We start from the raw sequence: 22,163 nt of genomic DNA, 5'->3' as shown, positions 1-22,163 counted from the left end.
ACTCAAATACGCCAGGCAGAGAGGAGAGGACATCCAGGAAGTCACTGGGACTCCATAAACATAGCCATGGCTCTGTTCAGCCTATCCCAATCCTCCTGGGGTATGTGTCAGCCACATGACCCAAGGCCCAGGCATGCCTCCATTCTGGCATGGCTGGCTTGTTTGTAGATAATCCTGTGAATCACATGTGTACTTATTCAAATCCCTAAAGCTGTGACATTGTTAGTATGTCTCAACTGGGACTAATAACCGCAGCATAGGCCCAACAAAGTAACTCCTACCCTGAGCTAGTATTTTTCTCAAAAGGCCAGCTCCTTTATGATCTAAATACTGACCAGTCAGGTCTTGTCAGTGACAGAGAGGTTTTCTGATGAGCGCCAAAGAAGTCCTATGCCACATCAGTGGCAACATTTCTCTCACACATGCCACACCCCACAGGGTCAAAGTAATGCCAGGCTGCAAGACCGCTGCCAACATGTCAGTGGCCTGGAAAGATGAGACTGAGGCCCTGAAACCTTATAGCCCTCATGAAACCAGGGGTGTGCCCAGCAAAGTAAACTGGGAACAAACAAGAACAAGAGAGTATTTACTCATATTAGAATCTTCCCAAAGGAAGCCACAACCTGGTCTACCTTTTGTCTAATACTAATTCTTCCTGCCAGGTTTATCTCCGTAGTGTCAAGACATTTGCACCCACCACTCTGTGTCCAGGGGCATAAGAAATTCTTTTCTACTCTGGCTTCACCTTCACCTCAGAAATTCCAGCCTCAAGTCTTCAAGGTGGTTTTAAGTCTACACACACTACATTCCTTGAGATCAAGAAACCCCACTCACCTTCCAGTCCTTCCTTCTGCAAGCCAGAGGCTGAAGTGTGTTGCTATACTGGAGCAGAATCCAGGAAAAAGGAAAACTTCAGACACTGCTAAGGTCCAAGATCAGACTCCCCAGAAGACTGCCTGCTGGAACTGTATTCCCCTTTCATTTACATATAAGGTGAAGTCATTTCCAACCAACGCCCTCAGGAGTTGAGGCCCACATCTCCTTCTACAGCATTACTCACTTACAGATTAACTATCTTGGGAAAGACAACAGCATGCAAAAGCTAGAAACCAGGTTCTTTGGTCTGGTCCTACTTTTTATTTGGGAGAAACCCTACTTCAAGCCAGAGATGGGACTGTAAGCACATGCTTTCATTTACATTTTTAGCTCTGCTCACTCCTCCATTAAAAAATGCCCTCAGTCATTACTTACCATCCAAGGAGCATTTACTGAACCAGCTACAACCTGCTCCATGAAGGATATATGGTTTGGCCAAGACAAAAGCATGTAAACAAATATTTCTAATACTGGTAAGTTGCAATAAAGCTGTATCAGAGCAAAGGAAGACATACTGTCTGGAGGTGGTAGCTGCAGATGTACCCCCACATTCCCATCAGAATGGCTAAAATTAAAAAGACTGACAATACCAACTGCTGACAAAGATGTGGAGGAACTGAAACTCTGATGCTTTCCTGATGGGAATGCAAAATGGTACAGCCAGGTGGTAGGTAGAATAATGTCCTCCCCTTCATCCCTGCTGAGATGTCCATGTCCTAATCCCTGGAATCTGTGAAAATGTTACCTTTTGTGACAAAAAGGCTTTTGCAGATGTGACTAAGTTAAAGTTGTTGAGATGGGAAGATTATCCAGGATTTCCCAAGTGGGCCCAATGCAATCACAGGGGAGGCAGGAGAGTGAGGGTGAGAGAGGAGATATGACAATGGAACCAGAAGTTGGAGAGAGAGATACTGGAAGATACTGCTATGCTGCCGGCCTTGACAACAGAGGAAGGAGTCATGAGCCAAAGAATGCAGGCAGCCTCTAGAAGCTGGATGGAGAAGTCAAGGAAATGGGTTCTCGCCTTGCAGCCTCCAGAAAGGTTCTACTGACACGTATTTTAGGACTTCTGACTTCCAGAATTATAAGATAATAAATTCATGTTGCTACAAGCCATTAAATTTGCAGTAATTTCTTATAACCACAATAGGAAACTGCTTCCAACTGTTTGGAAAACAGTTTGGCACTATCTGCTAAAGCTGAACATGTGCCTACCTTATGACCCAGCAATTCCACTTCGAGGCATATAAGCAATAGAGATGCATTTGTATGGGCACCAAGAGATGTGTACAAGCATGTTCATAGCAGTTTTAGTCAAAAGAATAAGAAGCTGGAAATAACCCATGTGTCCATTAGCAAAAGAATGGATGAAACAAACTATAGTAATAGTCACACAATGTAATACTGTTCAGAAATAAAAATAAGTGAACTACTGATATATACAACATGGGTGAATCTTACAGACATAATACTGAGTGAAAAAAACCAGACAGAAAAAAGTATATACTTGGGATGCCTGGGTGGCTCAGTTGGTGAGCATCTGCCTTTAGTTTGGGTCATGGTCCCAGGGTCCTGGGATAGAGCCCCGCATTGGGTTCCTTCTCAGTGGGGAGCCTACTTCTCCCTCTGCCCCTCCCCCTGCTGGTGTTCTCTCACTCTCTCTCGAATGAATAAAATCTTTAAAAAACAAATGTATATACTCGATGAAAAAGTTCTGGAGATGGATGGCAGTGATGGATGCACAACAATGTGAATGTCCTTAATGCCACTGAACTTAAAAAACTGCTAAAATAGTTTTAGATTATGTATATTATGCCATAATAAAAATGGGCATGCTATATGAATCCATTTTAATGAAGTTCAAAAACAAGCAAAACTAAACACAGTGAAAAGAGGTGGGGGGGCACCTGAGTGGCTCTGTCGGTTAAGCGTCCGACTCGTGATACTCATGATTTCGGCTCAGGTCATGACCTCCTGGGTGGTGAGATCAAGCCCTGCGTAGCACTGCGTGCTCAGCACCGAGTCCGCTTGAGTTTCTCTCTCCCTCTGCTCCTCCCCACCACACACATGTTCTCTCTCTCTCAAACAAATAAATCTTTAAAAAAAGAGGTGAGAACAATGGTTCCCTTTGGGGGCCACTGTCTAGGAGGGGGCATGAGGAAGCTTTCTAGGTGCTGGAAATGTTGGTTTTTGATCTGGGTGTTGTTTATATAGGTGTATAAATACACATTCATCACACTATATCCTTAAGATCTGTGTACTTTAGTTTCCAAATGCCAACCCCAAGTTTATTTGCACATGATCTGATTTACCTACATTAACATTATCAACACCATAATGGAAATGGGGGAGAAAAGAAAAATCCACCAAAAGTGTATGGTCGGGGAAGGCTTTAGGGAAGAGGTGAGATGTGAGACTAGTACTAAAGGACGAACATGGCAGATACAGAGAGGAAGGGAATTCTGGGCACAGGGAAGAGCATGCCCACGAGCAGTGAGGTGTAAGCGGGTGCAGAGTGTGTGGGATGCTACAAGCTTCAAGGGGTCACTGGCCAGAGAGAGGGGGCTGGAAGGGCAAGTGGGAGCCCCATTTCAACACACCTGCCCTATCAGCAGTTTAGACTACACTCATGCTAGGCAAATGTCAGAGGTGGTTAGGTAAGCGAGTGATAAGATGGATCCGTGACAGGAGGGTGACGTGGATGGAGGGACAGAAACCTCTAAGGCTCTTGTAATAATGGTCAGGCCCCAGATGACAGGTCTAACCCAGGCAAGAGGGATGGGGTCATAAGAGATAAAGGAGAAAGCAGAAGTCCCTGCTTGGTCGTAATGGGGGAGGTTAAGGGGAAAGTTGGTAAGTCTGTTGGCTCCAAGACTACTTGGCTGTGATCCCCGTAACAAAAGGGTGAAGAAAAACCCACCCTTTCCCTTGCCTCCTGAGCTGGCAGTGGAGGATCACAGTATCTCAAGAGTTGAAAAGCACCAGTCAGATTTCCTAGTGTACCATCTTACAGACAAGCAACTGAGTTCTTCTCATGGGCCAACACCTGTGGCCACAGTTTGTAAGGAACAAGCTGGAACAAGAGAGCTGAGGCTTATCTACTTAGGTGAGTACGTCCTAGAGAAGAGGGAACATGACTCATTCAGCTGTGCTGCCCAATGCCCCCAGATGCCCTCACCAACCTCACCTTCCACCATAGGGTTCTCTGGCCTAGGCCTATGGTCTCAGTCCCTGCCAGTCTTTCACCAGAAAAGTTCTCCCCACAGGCCACCCAAACCCTGTACAGCTCATGGTTTCATCTAATAATTTGGTAATGCCTTGTAAGTCAATCCAATTTATCCTCCAGCCAATTTGTAGAGCCAAAAATGAGGCAGGGACAGAAAGGAGTTGGCTGACCATGGGCACCCCAGGGCCACCAGGAGCCAGAAATAAGTCTTGGGTACTAGATTCCATCATGGCCCTACAGATCTGATATGAACCACAGGAGGTAACTTCTGGGTTCTGTACTTGATGGCCTGTGCACATGTGAGAGTGGCTGAATAGATGAGTTTGAAGTAACTTGTTTAAGGCCTGAAACTTATTCATTTCAGATCCTCATCTGGCAAGGTTAGTCAACATTTAGTTAACTGCACAGTCCAATTCAGGAGCCACTACCACATGTGGCTATTTTAATTTAAATTATCTAAAATCAAATACAATTAAAAACTCAGTTCTTGGGGCGCCTAGGTGGCTCAGTCGGTTAGTGTCTGCCTTCGGCTCAGGTCATGATCCCAGGGTCCTGGAATCGAGTCCCGTGTCGGGCTCCCTGCTCAGTGGGGAGCCTGCTTCTCCCTCTCCCACTCCCCGCTTGTGTCCCCTCTCTCGCTGTGTCTCTCTCTGTCAAATAAATAAATCTTTAAAAATAAAATAAAATAAAATAAAATAAAATAAAATAAAAAACTCAGTTCTTCAGTGCTCCATAGCCACACGGTGGCTGGTGGCTACCATGTGGAACATAGAACATCTGCATCCTCACGGAAAGTTCTATTGGGCAGCCCGGATCCTTGCATGTGGTATCTCCTGCTTGAACTGGCCTGATTATAAGAGGCATTCACTCTAGAGGCGTCTGGGTGGCACAAGTGGTTAAGCCCCTGACTCTTGGTTTTGGCTTGGGTTGTAATCTTGTGGTCGTGAGACTAAGCCTTGCGTCGGGCTCTCTCTCCCTCCCCCTCTGCCCCTCTCCCCCCAGCTCTCTCTAAGTAAATAAATCTTTAAAAGATTTCACTCTGAAATCTTCTTTACATACCAAAGTGGCAAGAATCCTTTTAATTTTTTTAAGTTATTTTTTTAAAGATTTTATTCATTTATCAGAGAGAGTGAGCACACAAGCAGGGGGAGCCCAATGTGGGGCTTGGTCCCTGGACCCTGGGATCATGACCCGAGCCGAAGGCAGACGCCTAACCCACTGAGCCACCCAGGAGTCCCAAGGATCCTTTTAGTTTTTAACTAATAAAGATGAAATTATGTACCACAAAGGACATTCAGTACTCCTTAATAGAAAGGCCCAAAGTCTTCTGGGGTCCCTTAGTCAAAACTGAGAGAAAGTAAAAGACAACTAAGAGAAATTAAAGCTAACAGGGTAGAGTGAAACGGTCCACATTCTGCTTTCTTGACCGTTCTACTATAAAAAGAGCTAATCTCATCCCAGAAGATAAGGGATATGTTGAAACTAATGGACCATTAATAAGAAGCAATTATTTTTTAGAAATAATTTATGACTGACAAAAACAAAATCAAGTTAAGTGGAAATTTAGGTGGGTGAGGAGGGGAAAAAAGGGAAGCAGAAACACGTTTTGCAGTAAGAAAACTACAATTAGAATCTCTAAAAGAGAGCTTATAGTCTGAAGATGTAACTAAAACAGCTTAAATAATATTGGTTACCTAGCTAATGAAAATGATCACTTAAATTTTGTTCATAACATACATCTCCACTGGGGGAAAAGTTATCCAAGTGAAAGGAAAGCTTCCACTGAAGGCTATCATAGTATTTCACCACCAACTGTCACCCTTGACGAGTGCTCCAGAGAACCCAACACACACAATTAAGGTAGAAAAGAACAAAAACTCCTAAGAGGCAACACCACTCCCATGCACAAGGACGGTTCCTTCTCTGGTAAGTGGAGAGCACACCCAGGTGCTCAGGGAAGGGGAAAGGAATCTTGCGGGGGGGGGGGGGGGGGTGGTTAAAAAATAAGCTCAGTAGAATCCCCCATTTTGTCCAGTTTACAATTCAGATAGTTATTTCAAGTTAAGAGGACATATTAAGGTGGTGTTTTGAAACAAGGACACAAAGCACTGTTTAATTAAGGGCTTTAGGTGCCTGGTAGGTAAAACACTAAAGCTACAGGGGCATTTCCTGCTCTGTATTTATTAATTTCAGGCATTCATTTATGCCCTCCTTCTGCTTATATAAAATAGAACAGAAATAAATAGAAAAATAGAGCTAAGGGGTGCCTGGGTGGCTCAGTCAGTTAAGCATCTGCCTTCGGCTTAGGTCATGATCCCAGGGTCCTAGGATCGAGCCCCACACCGGGCTCAGTGGGGAGTCTGCTTCTCCCTCTGCCCCCCCATGCTCTCTCTCTCTCTCTCTCTCAAATAAATAAAATCTTTAAAAAAAATAGAGCTAAGGGGCACCTAGGTGGCTCAGATGGTCAAGTGTCTGCCTTCGGCTTGGGTCATGATCCCAGGGTCCTGGGATCGAGCCCCACGACCGGCTCCTGGCTCAGCAGGGAGCCTGCTTCTGCTTCTCCCTCTCCCTCTCCCCCGTTCATGCTCTCTCTCTGTATCTCAAATGAATAAAGAAATCTTTAAAAAAAATAAAAATTTAAAAAATTTAAAAAATAGAGCTAAGAAGGAAGTTAAGCCAAGATACCTATCACACTAACCCAGGTTCCACACTGGTGGAATTGCTAAGCCAATAGTTAATTCTTTTTTTTTTTTTTAAGACTTATTTATTTATTAGAGAGGGAGAGGGATAGAGAATGAGAATGAAAGTGGGGGAAGGGGCAGAGGGAGAGAGAGACTCCTCAAGCAGACTTCCCACTGAGCAGGGAGCCTGATTCGGGGCTGGACCCCAGGACCCTGAGATCATGACCCGAGCCGAAATCCAGAGTAGGCCACTTAACTGACTGAGCCACCCAGACTCTCCAACCAGTAGTTAATTTCTAAGACTTAGGTGTCAAAGAGAGAGAAAGAGCAATGGCTCAGGAGGAAGACAACTTGGTCTGGGCAGGGACTTGTCCTGCAGGCCCTGAAAGTGAGTGCTGGCTAACCGGCCCTCCCCAACTAAGTCCCTTTCTAGCCAGTGCCAGCTCTCTCACATAATCAAACCCAGGACATGGGGGTGGGACCAGCCTGTGAATTCACTGGAACTGCCCAGTAATGTGGTCCCCAGAGTTTGTCCTGTCAACCAATAGGAACCTGCTGATCATAATGAGCAAGTAGCTTCTGTAAACAGGTACTAGGAAGACACAGTACCAACTCTGGGGGGAAATGACGAGACCTGACCTAACAGAGCCCATCCTAACCCAGAGGATTCCCCACAGGACCCTGACACTAAACTTGGGAGATCCTGAGCTGGTTAATACTGCTGTCTCCTCCCATCTTTCTATCAGTATTATACCATGCTTTCCACTGATAACAGCTTAACAATTACCACAAAGTCAAGCTTACCCTCTTTCCACAGCGTGTGTCACCAAGACATTTTGTGTGAGGACCTTACCACTTGGCCATGCTGGAGAAAGCAAATGCTGCTTCTTCCTTCAAGCGCCTGGGGATTAAATCTGTTTTGCCTTATTGTAGGGGAGACCATTTTATCAAAGCATCTTTCCATTTCCATTATGCCTACCCACGTTGGACTGAATACCACAGCACACATTCATACCACTCTCGACAGCACTCAAAACCATTCTGCCCTATGTGACCATGGTGTCATTCCTACAGCAAAAGAACTTTCTGCCATGATAGAAATGGTCTAGATCAGTGAGTCCTGTCTAATATGATAGCCACTAGTCACAGTTGGCTCCTGAGCACTTGAAATGTGACCAGCCCAAATGGAGACATGCTAAAAGCATAAAATAGATACTGGTTTTGGAAGACTTAGTGCAAAGAATACATTGTGACATCTCTTATTAATAATTCTTTATATTAATTACATGATGAAATGATAGCATTTGGATATACTGGGTTAAATAAATTTTTAAAAAGATTTTATTTATTTGACAGAGAGAGACAGCGAGAGAGGGAACACAAGCAGGCGGAGTGGGAGAGGGAGAAGCAGGCTTCCCGCCGAGCAGGGAGCCTGGTGCAGGGCTCAATCCCAGGACCCTGGGATCATGACCTGAGCCAAAGGCAGACACTTAACCGACTGAGCCACCCTGATCATTCCTGAATAAATTGTATTATAATGACTTCACCTTTTTCTTTTTTACTTTTTCAAATGTAGCTGCTAGAAAATTTAGGATTATATATATGGCTAGCATTCTATGTGTATTATCCAGCACCAACCTATACTATTATTATTTTTTCTTTAAACTGAGTTCTTTTCATTTTCTACTCATTCTGAAAATATTCATGAAATTACAGTTTGATGTTGTATTTTTATAATACAATTTAAAAATCCCACAACTATTCACCTAAAATTGAAAAGATAAATCTGTCCATATGTAACCTAAAACCCTCTTGTGTACCACACCCTTTGGGAAATGTTAGCCCAGGGCAGAGCTACTCAGAGTGTGGCCCATCAATGGGTGCCAGTCTCCTTACTGTTCGTTATCACTCACAATAAGGACATAAATTGAGAGCATGCATTTAGAAACATTTATAGCAATTTGACAGACAATCTAATATCCACTGATGCCCTAGAATCTACTATCTAATATTTAAAAATCAGGAGTTATATTTTCCCTGTCCTTTACATTTTATTTTTCTAGTAAGTCTTTTTTATTCTATTTTGCCAAGATACTGGTCAACAACAGATTAGAAATTAGAAACAAGAAACAAAAACCAAACTGGTCACCAGAATTAGTTTGAGACACACTGGCCTACAGTATAAGAGAATCTTCCATGGGCCTTCTGGAGTGATAACCCAAGAACTGCAATCCTTAGTCATACCCAACGGTGTCCTAAGACATAAAAGTGTACTAAGGAGATCTTCCAGAGACCAACAAGAAAGGCTGGCACAGAGAGAGCAGGAAGTTAATTCCTGGCAAACCAGAAATCCTGTTAAATGGAAATTTTCTTCCTCGAAGCATTTCAATTTATAAAATTTTTACTGTTATTCTAAGAAACGTGGGTCCTCAATACCTTTGGGGAGAAAAACCGTATACTAAGGAAAAGGCACACAAAATCCTTATAAAATGTGGACCTAGAGTACTGAGCTAGATCTTGACAGGGGTACAGTTGTGTCAGCTGGAGTCGCAGTAAGCCGGGAGCTCACTTGGTGTGTGAGAGGAGTTTTTATAATCTATCTAGGAAGGCACATGTGGCATGAAGGTTAAAAATACTTAACTCTGGAGTCAAACACACTGGCTTGCCACTTACTATATGACCTTGAGCAAATTATTTAACCTCTTTTAAATTCAACATACCTGTTGCAGTAGAGAATCTCCAAAAAAGGAGATTCCTCCTCTACCCGTAGGTGCTTGCCACTCCTCACATCAGGAGGTAGAATCTAGCTCCCTCCCCTTGAATCTGGGCGGGCCTCGTGACTTGCTTTAGCCACTGAATGCAGGAAAAGTGACATTCTGGGACTTCCAAGCCCAGGCATTAAGAGAACTGGCAACTTCTGCTTCCTCACTCTTGAAGAACAGCTGCTATGCTGTAAGAAGTCCAGGACTGACTCCCTGTGATTAGATACCTGGCCCATGACAGGCCATGTTGGACATTACAAACCCAAGTGAGCTCCCAGCTGACTGCGACTCCAGCTGACACCACATGGAACAGAAAAACCAATCAACTGAGCCCAACGAACCCCCAGAATCGTGAGAAAGAGTAAGTTATGGTTTGCTACACTGCAATAGAGAATTGAAACATCTCTAAAATGAGGATAAAAACAAAAAAAAACAGTATAAAGAGTGGTTGTAAGGAATAAAGTAAAATAATGTATGACAAGTGCATAATGATGCTTGGCACATAAGTGCTCAACAATTGGCAGCTGTTACCATTTGAGGAGCTAAAATGAACACATGTGCAGTGTGTAACTGCAGGCTGTCTGGGAGAGAGATTACATTCAGGGTCTGCTGCCTTGCAGGCGCTGAGCACCAGAAGGCACGGAAGGTGGCAAGGCAAGGCTTTGTGGTGAAACAAGTATTGCACCTGAAAGATGGAGACTGCAGAATGATGGTTTCTAAACCTCTGATACAAGGAGACCCACCCATGGACTGCCGGGCAAGAACAACATGTGTCTGCACCAAAGGCTGAAGACCACCCGGCAGAACCCCAGAGGTCTCTACAGAGTAGATGGGTGGCTGCCTGCACCTGGGGGGAGGGTGGCGAGGGGGAATGGGGAATGACTGCTAATGGGTATGGGGTTTCTCTGGGAGTGATGAAAATGTTCTAAAACTGGTTGTGGTGATGGCTGTACAACTCTGTGAAAATACTGAAAATCATTGAATTGTGCAATTTAAAAGGGTGAAATGTATTGTATATAAAAAATGTCTCACTAAAGTTATTACTACACAGTAAAGAGAGTAAAAATGAAGAGGGTGGAGATGACAAAGGAGCAAGAAGCATTCCATAGGGTTGTTTGGGGCTAACAGATGCCAGCCTATTTGGCATCAGGAGGAAAAGCAGGTATTTTCAGATAGTGAATGAACCCAGTGCCAGCCAGGAGCTGCGTACCCTGGAGAAACACCCTACTATTCCCAAGGATCACGGGAATTTTGTATGATTATTTGACGCTGTGTAGCTCACTCATACCTGTCTTCCTTTTGCTTAAGCCACAACCTGAACTCTGCTAATCACATGGCTTTTAAAAAGAGGAAAACTTCCTAGTCAAAAAGATAGCAAAAATACTTCCTGATAGAAAAGCAGATAAAGGCCTACATTCAGACAGACCTCAGAGGTGGATGAGGGGGATTCCGAAGCTTAGCCTACCCCAGAGCCCCAGATGCCAACTCCACATTTGAAGGAGGTCACCTGAGATGTGAGATGGGCAGTGGGCAATCTCTTCCAGGCCACAGTCCCCCAAAAGCAGCTACCCCCAACCACAGCCACTTCCTGGGAAAGTTTTCAAATCCTTGGACTGCTGCCAGAGCCAATGCAGCACACCAAAAGTCCCCCCAAACCAGGCAGTATCATCAGCAGCAGCATCCTGGGAGCTGAGTGCATTCCGAGTTATATCCTGTTAAATCCTCCCAACAAGGCCCACCAGACTGTACACCAACAACCCCAGAAATCCCCATCTCTTCCTGCTCAAATCAACCCTGCAAATCCTTGTTTTATAAGTCAGTCCATATAAGAGGCTGGATGGTTAATGTAACAGGCAAAATAAGAGTGTTTTGCTGAAGGTGCCTCAGGCACAGACAGTAAGAAGTTCCTTAATTCTGACTGAGAGGAGCCTAGAGGAAGTGAACCCTGGAAAAGGAAAAGGGAAGAAGGGGGCATTTCAGGCTGAGGAGAGCACAGGATCTGTGTGACACTGAGGCAGTCTGACAGCTGACATCCGGTGATTCTATCTGCTGGCTAAAGGTATTTAAGCAGATCCAAGCAACAAGGGTTTGCTCGTCATTAGTTAAATGATGCATACAACAAAGCACTAGAAAGAACAGTAAATTTGCTAATTTCCATCCTGGGGGTAAATAAAAGGAAAGAAAAAAAGGACCACTGGTGGGTAATGGGAACGTGCACAGGATTTCAATATTGGAAGAACCTGTTGTTAAAGGAAACCACCTGAGGTATTCCCTAGTCACCTCCTACAACAGTTCCTAGGAAAACCACTCACCAACTCACATCCCCCAGATGTGCAGGTTGAATCTCATTACGAATGGATCCCAAATAAGGCCTCTGGGCAACCAAGAAAAATCAGCATCCAGAATGGACTATAATAAAACCTCAATAATTCCTCAATAATAAAACCTCAATAAAACCTCAATAATTCAGATTTTACTGAGGATATTATTTTTCTAAGTATCTGGCCTCACTAGCCCTCAAAAGAACAAACCATGGTACTACCAGACCCCTAAATTGAACACTCCCGATTTTTCCACACCAACTGTAACGCATGTAAATGTAATATTTTAAACCTTCACCAAGCGTTTCTATGGTTCCAGTTTCAAATAAAGGAAAACAGCTTTAAGCTAATCTTAATATAAGTAGAGAATGCATTAAATGGCTCTACAATAAAGTTTCCTACTAGGGTTTAATAAGAATGCCCCCTTCTTAAGTTCCTTCAAAGAAATTTAAATTCCACAGATAAATTGCAAGCCCAACCAAAAATCCCCTCCCTGTCCTTAAAACGTGGAAATAACCTATTATTTAAACTCCCAAATAAAACTGCAAACTTCAACAACCTTTCCAATATTTTCTTCTGCTAGGTTTCCCTCCCCCAAAGCTGATTCTGACGGCTCGGTGGGTTGGTGGGTTCTGTGTTCTTCCCTAGCAGACACATCTGAGTTTCTCAAATTAAGCAAAAGAATGAAAATAGAAGTATACATATTTATAGTATTTATATCACTAACCTGTGGTATTTGTTAAATTCTGCCTTTAAAATACATGATGAAAAAAACCAATGATGTAATGTATGGTGATTAACATAATAAAAAATTTAAAGAAAAAATGCATGATGCAAAACGCAAATTGGTAAAGACTTAAGCCATCTCCTCCTATGAACGATGCAAATGAAGGCCCAATCAGAAAATACCTCCCACCCACCACGAAAAGCATGTTTTAAGTGACTAAAGAACATTTCCCTTGATTTCTTTCTCTTCCTTGGTTCACCTCATATAAAATACTCGTATCTTCACTGTGTGATAATCCTTCGAATCATATACTTAAGATCTGTGCGCTTTTGTGGTATGCACGTTATACTACAGTAAAAAATGTTTTAAAAATACGTCACATTAACTTAAAAAAATGTTGCCAGGAAAAACAGCAGGAAATCAGTTTCCTCGCTGCTTGCTCCCCCGCACTACCTGCAACCACTTTACAGAACGTCGAAGACATGAGACCTGCTTATCTAAAATTCTGCCATATGTCCTCAAAATCTCCCCCTGCTTCGCTCATTTTTGGGCAGCCCATTGGGGCACCAGCCCTCCATAGCTCCTAGCAGTTGCAGCCTCGCGGGCTGGGAGACGCAGTGGTCGCGCTGCCACTCGAGCGGGCCTGCGGCCCCGCCAGACCCCTAGGCAACACACCCGAGGCCTGTGGGAGCGCCTGCGGGTTGGCGGGGGAAGCCGGCCAGGGGCTCGCGCCCGGCCGCCCAGGCGGCACTCCGTCCCTGTCAATAGGTGATGTGCCGGATCTGCCCCCCGGGATGCCGCGAAGCATGAAGCCGGGCCCCCTTCAGGGCCGGCTGCAGCTGCCGCTCGCGCGCATTTCCCAAGACGCAGAGTAGGCGAGCGCGCAGGCCCCGGCGACCCCCCGGAGCCCACTCAGCTTTCCCCAGTGCCCCCCACGCCGGCTGCTCCCTGAGAGGGAGCCGGTCCCCCGGGATCCCTGGGGCACCCAGCGTGGGCCCAGATTCCCCACACCAAACATACTTGCCACCCACCCTAAGCCACCCCCAACTGCACCCACTCAGGCCACCTGAGAGGGGCCCCTGCCACCGGCACCGCGAGCGTCAACACCCTGGATACCGCGCCCAGTCGACCGCGGGCCGGCAGAAGGGCATTTGGCCCAGCACCGCGCTGCGTCCCCGCCCCGCGCGCTCCAGAGCCGCTGCCCTGCGCGGCCCACGGTGGGTCCGCCCCGCCCCCCGGGGGGACCCGAAGCCCCCACGCGCCCGCCGCACCCCGGGGGCTCTACCTGAAGGTCGATGGTTGGGCGGGGAGGTCCGCACCGCGCCTGACTCGGCCATCTTCCCGGGGAGCGGGGGTCCCCGCGCAGCCCCCTCAGTCCCGCTTCCAGCCCCGCAGCCGCCGCCGCGTTCCATCGGGGCGCGCGGGCCGCACAGGCGCACTGCCGGAGCCGCCGCGCCGCACCGGACCGGCGCGCACCCGCACGCGCACGCGTCCTCCTCCCACAGCGTGCGCACAGGGCGTGCACGTGCGAAGTGCGCACCGGTTCTCACGCCGCGCACGCGCACCGCGTGCACATGCGGGGGGCACACCGGCCCTCACAGGGCGCATGCACGCGGCGGGTACGTGCAGCGTTAGCACTAGTTCTCACAGAACGCGCACAAACCCGCGCACTTTCGATGTGCACACTGGTCCTCACACAGCGCGCAAGCATACACGGCGTGTACATGGTTCCTCAGACACTGCTTACACGTAGTGTGTACACACCAGTGTAAACGCACCTCCCCGCAGTGTGCGCATACTCAAACCGTTGTACACATAAGATGCAGTTTCTGACATTATGCGCGCATCCTCACAGAGTTGTGAACACAGTGCACACATACCACGTGCACACGTGCTCACCCAGCATGCACGTGTTCTCACACACCGTGGACACACGTCCTCACACAGCATGCATACGTTCACACCCACTAGGCGTCTTCACACATACATACTCAGTACTGCTGCTCTGGAAACAGTTCCTGGCTAGGGCCTCAGGCAGGTGCCACTGGTGCGGATGCCCGACGGACCCTCCCGCCAAGCGCATTAGGTTCCAGTTCTCAAGCTGGATGGGCGGCCTGTGCTAGGTTTTCCCTCAGCCCAGCCAAGACGTGCGGCGACCCAGGACAGGACTACAGTAAGCTCGCTGGTCAACCCTGACGGCAGGGCGGGGGCATGTAGTCGTAGGGACCTACGCCCTCCAACCTGCCGCCTTCCAACCATGCCCTCACTCCCTGGCAGATTCCACCGACAGCTACTCTATGGTTCCTTTTTTCCGGGGGAGAAAATAATGCCCAGTCGAGAAATCTCTGCGAGGACGACACACAAGAAACTGTTAAACGTGTAGTAGCCTCAGGAGTAGAGGTCAGGGAAGGGTGTGTGTGTAGTGGTGATGATGGGGTTCTCCTGGACATCCTTTTCCCCCTATCATTTTTTCAAAAACATACATACTGAAAAAGATATCTTTGCATAGCACCAGTTCAAGCTTCCAGGTGTTTACCCAGGTATATAGCCTGCCAAGTGATAACTGAGCTGAGTGGGGCCCCAGGCTGCACATTTCTCTGTTGGACAGTGACCAGCCCTCTGAGGTTTTAACTCCCACCCCTGGGGGAGAGATAAATGCCTGATTAAAAAACGGAATTAAGCTGAATAAGAGTACAAGATTTCTACTGGGGATGATAAAAAAACATTCTAGAATTTGATTATGTGACGTTTGGCTCCATAAGTATACTAAAAGCCATTGAATTGTACATTTTAAATGGGTGAACTTTATAGTATGTAAAGTATACGAATTTTTAAAAACCCACCAAACTCAAACCCTCAGGAACCGGCATCTGAATTAGTAGTGAAAAGCTTGGAGAGTCCCTTTGTGGCAGAAAAACATGATGAACGTGTTGGTGGCACTCCCAAAGGTGCACCGGGAATAGGGCGTGACCGTGGTGAGAAAGCCAGAAGGGGACTTTAGACACAAATGAGCAAGAAAGCGGGCAAGTGGGAGCTGGTCCCTTGGCTATAAAGAAAACAGCTTCTAACCCAAGTAAGATTGAGCCAAGTTAATTACGGCATGGGAGCCATCTTCACTCCCCCCACCCTCGTTTTTTCTTACAGACTTTGGGTAGTAGTTCATAATTCATCCAACTCTTGAGCTCTTGTCTTGCTGACATGCCAGAATAGCACCCCATCCTACTTTTATTCTATTTTTTCCCTATTTTTACTTTCTATTCCACTTCCATTCCTCCAGTCATAGGCACCTATTTTATTTTTGTAGCTCCATTTTCCAAATATATAGTGTCGTGAAGATATGCATGGTTTTAATTTATATAAATGATATTGCACAATAGCTATCACTGTTTTTCCTTGCTTGGAATCGTCAACATCTATTCACTGCAGCTGTATACAAATCAGAAATAGATCAGTCATTCATTCTGGTTTACTCTCTTTTTTTTTAAGATTTATTTATTCTAGAGAGAGAGAGAGAGAGAGAGAGAGAGAGAGAGCACGAGCGGGGGGAGGGGCAAACGGAGAGGGAGAGTCCTCAAGCTGACTCCCGGGGGAGGATGAGCCTGATGTGGGGCTCGATCGCAGGACCCTGAGATCATGACTTGAGCCGAAATCCAGAGTAGGCAGCTTAACTGACTGAGCCACCCAAGTGCCCCTTGGTTTATTCTTCTTAAATTGCCTACTCAATCCTTGCCCATCTTTTTATTAGTCTACTTGTCTTTTTCCTGTTGATTTCCAGGAGTTTTTTTTAAAGATTTTATTTATTTGACAGAGAGAGAGAGAGAGTGAGCGAGCACAAGCAGAGGGAGTGGCAGGCAGAGGGAGAGGGGAAAGCAGGCTCCCCGCAGAGTAGGGGGAGCCCGATGTGGGACTCCATCCCAGGACCCCGGGATCATGACCAGAGCCAAAGGCAGTTGCTTAACCAACTGAGCCATCCAGCCTCCCAATTTCCAGGAGTTTCTTGTATTCTAGATAATTCCTTGTAGGTTTAAATGTTGCAAATTCACGCTAGTCGATTAACCTTTTATTTTTTTAAAGATTTTATTTATTCATTTTGAGAGAGAGAGAGAGCACAAGCAGAGGGAGAGGGAGAAGCAGGCTTCCCGCTGAGCAGGGAGCCCGACGCAGGGCTCAATCCCAGGACCCTGGGATCATGACCTGAGCCGAAGGCAGCCACTTAATCAACTCAGAAGGCTGAGCCACCCAGGCGCCCCAACCTTTTCTAAGATTAGCAAAATTCCTTAATTTTTATGCCCAAATCCATCCATTTATAAAGCTTCTTATATGAAAATAACGTCAAACTTACAAAAATGTTGTCAGTTTACAAAGAACACTCATATACTCTTAACTCGGATTCACCTATTGTTAACATTTTACCCCATTTATCATGTGATTTATCTTTTTATCCTCAACTGGTTTTGAGAGTAAATTGCATACATATGTATGGTCCTTTACCCCTTATTACTTCAAAGTCTATTGCCTAATAAGAATATTCTCTTATACAACCATACTAGTTGTCAACCTCAGTAAATATAACATGGATACAATAATTTTACCTAATTGGCTGCCACTTTAACCACTGTAGAGGTACTAATACGCAATCTGTGGAGAGGCACTGTAAAGCCATGCAAATATCCTAGTCCTTGTCAAAACTACCGCCTTTGGCTCAGGTCATGATCCCGGGGTCCTGGGATCGAGCCCTGCGTCGGGCTCCCTGCTCCGCGGGAGGCCCGCTTCTCCCTCTCCCACTCCCCCTGCTTGTGTTCCCTCTCTCGCTGTGTCTCTGTCAAATAAATAAAATCTTAAAAAAAACCAAAACTTCCTCCTAAGATTTAGCATCCATCCATAATTCTTGATCCTTGTCTTTCCCATCGTTAAAAAAAATTAATCAACTTTTCACCTTATGGTTTGTACTTTGAGGTATTTTTTTAAACGCAGTTATAAAAGGCCAAATTGTGGGATGTTTATTGCAGCCCTTCAATCCCAGTGGAGATGGGAGTCAAGGGGGAAAGGGATAAATTCAAACTGCAGTCCTCACATAGTTAGAAGGAAGTAACAAAGATCAAAGAGGTATTGTTTTATATTTCCCTGGCCCCGAGATCATCTATACCTCTACTCTAAAGCAATTTACTTTCAGTCTATGGCGTGATAGGGATCTTTATTTACTTCTCTCTGTAAAGTGTAGTAGCTTCTCAGCACCATCCATTAAATAATCTATCCTTTTCCCCGTATTTTTTTTAATTTTTTTAAAGATTTTATTTATTCATTCGAGAGAGAGAGGATGAGAGATAGAGAGCACGAGAGGGGGGAGGGTCAGAGGGAGAAGCAGACTCCCTGCTGAAGCAGGGAGCCCGATGTGGGACTCGATCCCGGGACTCCAAGATCATGACCTGAGCCGAAGGCAGCCGCCCAACCAACTGAGCCACCCAGGCGCCCCTTTTCCCCGTATTTCAAAACCACTTTTATCATATATCAAATTATCATATATACACGGACTTGGTTCTGAGCTCTGTTGTTTTTGTTACTGCATCTATTTGTCACTATGGGGTGACTTGTTATTTGACCAAGAGGTCCTCTTTCCCATTTTTAGAATTCTTAGAAATTCACAACTTCCATATGAACTTATTTTAGAAACCGTTTTTTTTTTAAGATTTTATTTATTTATTTGACAGAGACAGAGACAGTGAGAGAGGGAACACAAGCAGGGGGAGTGGGAGAGGGAGAAGCAGGCTTCCCACCGAGCAGGGAGCCCGATGCGGGGCTCGACCCCAGGACCCCGGGATCATGACCTGAGCTGAAGGCAGGCGCCCAACGACTGAGCCACCCAGGAGCCCCAAGAATCCGTTTTTCTACAACACACCCCCCATCATGATGGAATCTTAATCGGAATTATGTTGAAATCAGAGCGGCAGTTGGGTGACTCAATTGGTTAAGTGCCTGACTTCTGCTCAGGTCATGATCTCAGGGTCCTGGGATTGAGCCACGTGTCGGGCTCCTTGTTCGGCGGGGAGTCTGCTTCTTCCTCTGCCTCTGCCCCCCGCTCATGCTTGTTTTCTCTCTCCAATAAAGATCTTAAAAAGAAAGAAATCATAGATTACTTTGGGGAGAATTGGCATTTTTTTTCCAAAGAAAAATTTTTAATTAACATGTAATGTATTGTTTCAGGGGTACAGGTCTGTGATTCAACAGTCTTACACGGTTCACAGTGCTCACCACAACACATACCCTCCCTAGTGTCTATCACCCAGCCACCCCATCCCTCCCACCCCCCTCCACTTCCGCAACCCTCAGTTTGTTTCCTGAGATTGAGTCTCTTATGGTTTGTCTCCCTCTCTGATTTCGTCTTTTTTCCCTCCCTCCCCCTATGATTTCTGTCTTGTTTCTCAAATTCCTCATATCAGTGAAATCATATACTTGTCTTTCTCTCATCGACTTATTTCGTTTAGCATAATACCCTCTAGTTCCATCCACGTCATTGCAAATGGCAAGATTTCACTTTTGATGGCTGCATAATATTCCATTGTATATATATACCACATCTTCTTTACCCATCTGTTGATGGACATCTAGGCTCTTTCCATAGTTTGGCTATTGTGGACATTGCTGCTATAAACATTGGGGTGCACGTGCCCCTTCGGATCACTACATTTGTATCTTCGGGGTAAATACCCAGTAGTGCAATTGCTGGGTCGTACGGCAGCTCTATTTTCAACTTTTTGAGGAAACTCCATACTGTTTTCCAGAGTGGCTGCACCAGCTTGCATTCCCACCAACAGTGTGGGAGGGTTCCCCTTTCTCCGTATCCTCGCCAACACCTGTTGTTTCCTGACTTGTTCATTTTAGCCATTCTGACTGGTGTGAGGTGGTATCTCATCGAGGTTTTGATTTGGATTTCCCTGATGCCGAGTGATGTCGAGCACTTCTTCATGTGTCTGTTGGCCATTTGGATGTCTTCTTTGCAGAAATGTCTGTTCATGTCTTCTGCCCATTTCTTGATTGGATTATTTGCTCTTTGGGTGTTGAAAGTTCTTTATAGATTTTGGATACTAGCCCTTTATCTGATATGTCATTTGCAAATACCTTCTCCCATTCTGTCAGTTGTCTTTTGGTTTTGACTTGTTTCCTTTGCTGTGCAAAAGCTTTTTATCTTGATGAAGTCCCAATAGTTCATTTTTGCCCTTGCTTCCCTTGCCTTTGGGCCATTTTTAAAAAAAAAAGATTTTATTTATTTGAGAGAGGCAAAGATCACAAGCAGGGGGAGTGGCAGAGGGAGAGGGAGAAGCAGGCTCCCTGCTGAGCAGGGAGCCCGATGTGGGGCTCCATCCCAGGACCCTGGGATCATGACCTGAGCCAAAGGCAGCCACTTAAGCAAGCCACCCAGGCGCCCCAGAATTGGCATTTTTTATATTATGTCATATCATCTATGAATACAAAGACTTTCTATTTAAGCCATTATGTTAAAAGTATTAGTGTGCTGGGCTTTTTCCATTAGATTATCTTCCTAAAAATCTAGTTATATTTGAATGGTTATCTTCAAATCTATTATACCATCTAGGGGTACCTGGGTGGCTCAGTCGTTAAGCGTCTGCCTTTGGCTCAGGTCATCATCCCAGAGTCCTGGGATCGAGCCCCGCATCGGGCTCCCTGCTCGGCGGGAAGCCTGCTTCTCCCTCTCCCACGCCCCCTGCTTGTGTTCCCTCTCTCCCTCTCTGTCAAATAAATAAAAACCTTTAACAACAAAAAAAATCTCTTATACCATCTAGTTGTTAGTCTAGTGCAGTTCTCACATTTTTTGTCTGAGACCCTTACCAACAGAGGTTGGCAAGCTATAGCCCATGCATGAATGAAATGTAGCCTGCCACCTATTTCTGTTCACATTTTATTGGAATATAGACACACTCTGTGTGTTGCTATAGCCGTTTTTATGATACAATGGCAGAACTGAGTAGTTGTTATAGAGACCACACGGCCTACAAAACCTAAAATACTATCTGGTCCTTTAGAGAAGTTTGCCAACCCCTACCCTTACACCTAAAATGGAGACTCCCAAAGAACTTTTCTATCTGCTAATAGTGGTGGATGTTGTTTTCCAAAACTTTTTAAAAAAGTAACCCAACCTGAGGCTTGAACTCATGACCCCAAGATCGAGTGGCATGCTCTACCGACTGAGCCAGCCAGGCACCCCAAATTTTCCAAAACTTAAAATGTGTTAATCACATCATTAGTTTTTGATGCAGCATTCCATGATCCATTGCTTGCGTATAACACCCAGTGCTCCATGCAGAACATGCCCTCCTTAATACCCATCACCAGGCTAACCCATCCCCCCACCCCCCCAAAACCTTAAATTTTTACTTGATAGTGCAAATGTAATATTGGCAACACACAGTTTTCTTTGAAAGGACAAGTTCACTTGTGAGTTATATCCATGAATATTGATGTATTAGAAATTGAAAATAGTATTAATTCACTAAACCTGATGCTTTAATATAAAATAACATACTTCTGGGGCACCTGGGTGGCTCAGTTGGTTAAGCGACTGCCTTCGGCTCAGGTCATGATCCCAAGGTCCTGGGATCAAGCCCCGCATCGGGCTCCCTGCTCAGTGGGAAGCCTGCTTCTCCCTCTCCCACTCCCTCTGCTTGTGTTCCCTCTCTCGCTGTCTGTCAAATAAAATCTTTAAAAAATAAATAAAAATAACATACTTCTAATGAAAAGTAACAAACCCCCCCCCCAAATAATATTAAGAGTGGCATTTTCACATTTTTGCAAATCTCTTTTCACAGTTTGGCTTAATAGTAGAGTCTCAGATCTGCTTTTGTATTTAATGTGTTGTCATACGTTCTTTTGGTTAAAGCAATTAAGAAAATCTGGCCTCAGAGGCATGTAGTTGGAAAAGGGAAAAACATTCTTATAGCCCCTTCAGGTAACTGTGTTTTGATACTACACCCAATCTTGACTAATGGTAATTTCTTCAAGGTTAGCTGCAATGTGGAATCTAACACTGAATCAGTGACCTTTCCATCCTATTACATTAAAATCCACTCATCATTTAGAAAATACTGGTTGATTCAGCTATGAAGATCTTCCAAATGTCAACATTCAACAAAAAGTCACATTCATTAATACCATCACTAATTCCTTAAGTTTTTACTGTGAAGTTGTAAAACTGATAGTTTTTCCAAACCTGTAATTTTTGCTTGAAAAGCTTAAATCCTGTCAACACCAACAAATGCTGCCAGTTGTTTTCCTTGGGGCAACAGCCTCATCTCATTCATTTTTGAGAAAATGTTAACCACAAACCCAGGTTTGTCAATTCTAAGTAAAAAATAAGTGTTCCATGAAAAACAGTGGCCAATTCAGCTTGCAACTCAATCACACAAGGGTTTTTTCTCGAGACAACTGTTACTACTCACAGTATGCAAAAGTGCTTTATGTAGCACTTCCTACTTTGTCACATTCAATATGAAAAAGGTGTGAACTCAAGGGCTGGGTTTAATGAGATTAATAATTTTTATTGTTACTGAGGGGCAT

General features: G+C 45.1%; 1 protein-coding gene across 14 annotated transcripts in view; it reads right to left on the bottom strand.

Moving 5' to 3' along the window:
• Positions 1–14,069, bottom strand: part of MAP7D2 (MAP7 domain containing 2) — a 101,861-nt gene extending 87,792 nt beyond the window's left edge. For 6 of the 14 annotated variants that reach the window (XM_073901987.1, XM_073901988.1, XM_073901991.1 and 3 more), the window contains exon 1: positions 13,879–14,069. In XM_073901987.1, coding sequence (XP_073758088.1) covers positions 13,879–14,005 — 127 coding nt within the window. In that variant the 5' untranslated portion in view covers positions 14,006–14,069. The remainder of the gene's footprint in view (positions 1–13,878) is intronic. The other 8 variants (XM_073901989.1, XM_073901993.1, XM_025857810.2 and 5 more) reach the window with 2 other exon arrangements.
• Positions 14,070–22,163: the final 8,094 nt, after the last annotated feature.

The sequence above is a fragment of the Callorhinus ursinus genome, unplaced genomic scaffold (assembly GCF_003265705.2).
Source record: "Callorhinus ursinus isolate GAN/ISIS: 27379988/994484 unplaced genomic scaffold, GSC_fseal_2.0 scaffold16, whole genome shotgun sequence".
Taxonomy (NCBI): Eukaryota; Metazoa; Chordata; class Mammalia; order Carnivora; family Otariidae; genus Callorhinus; species Callorhinus ursinus.
This window is presented reverse-complemented; position numbering and strand designations above follow the sequence as displayed.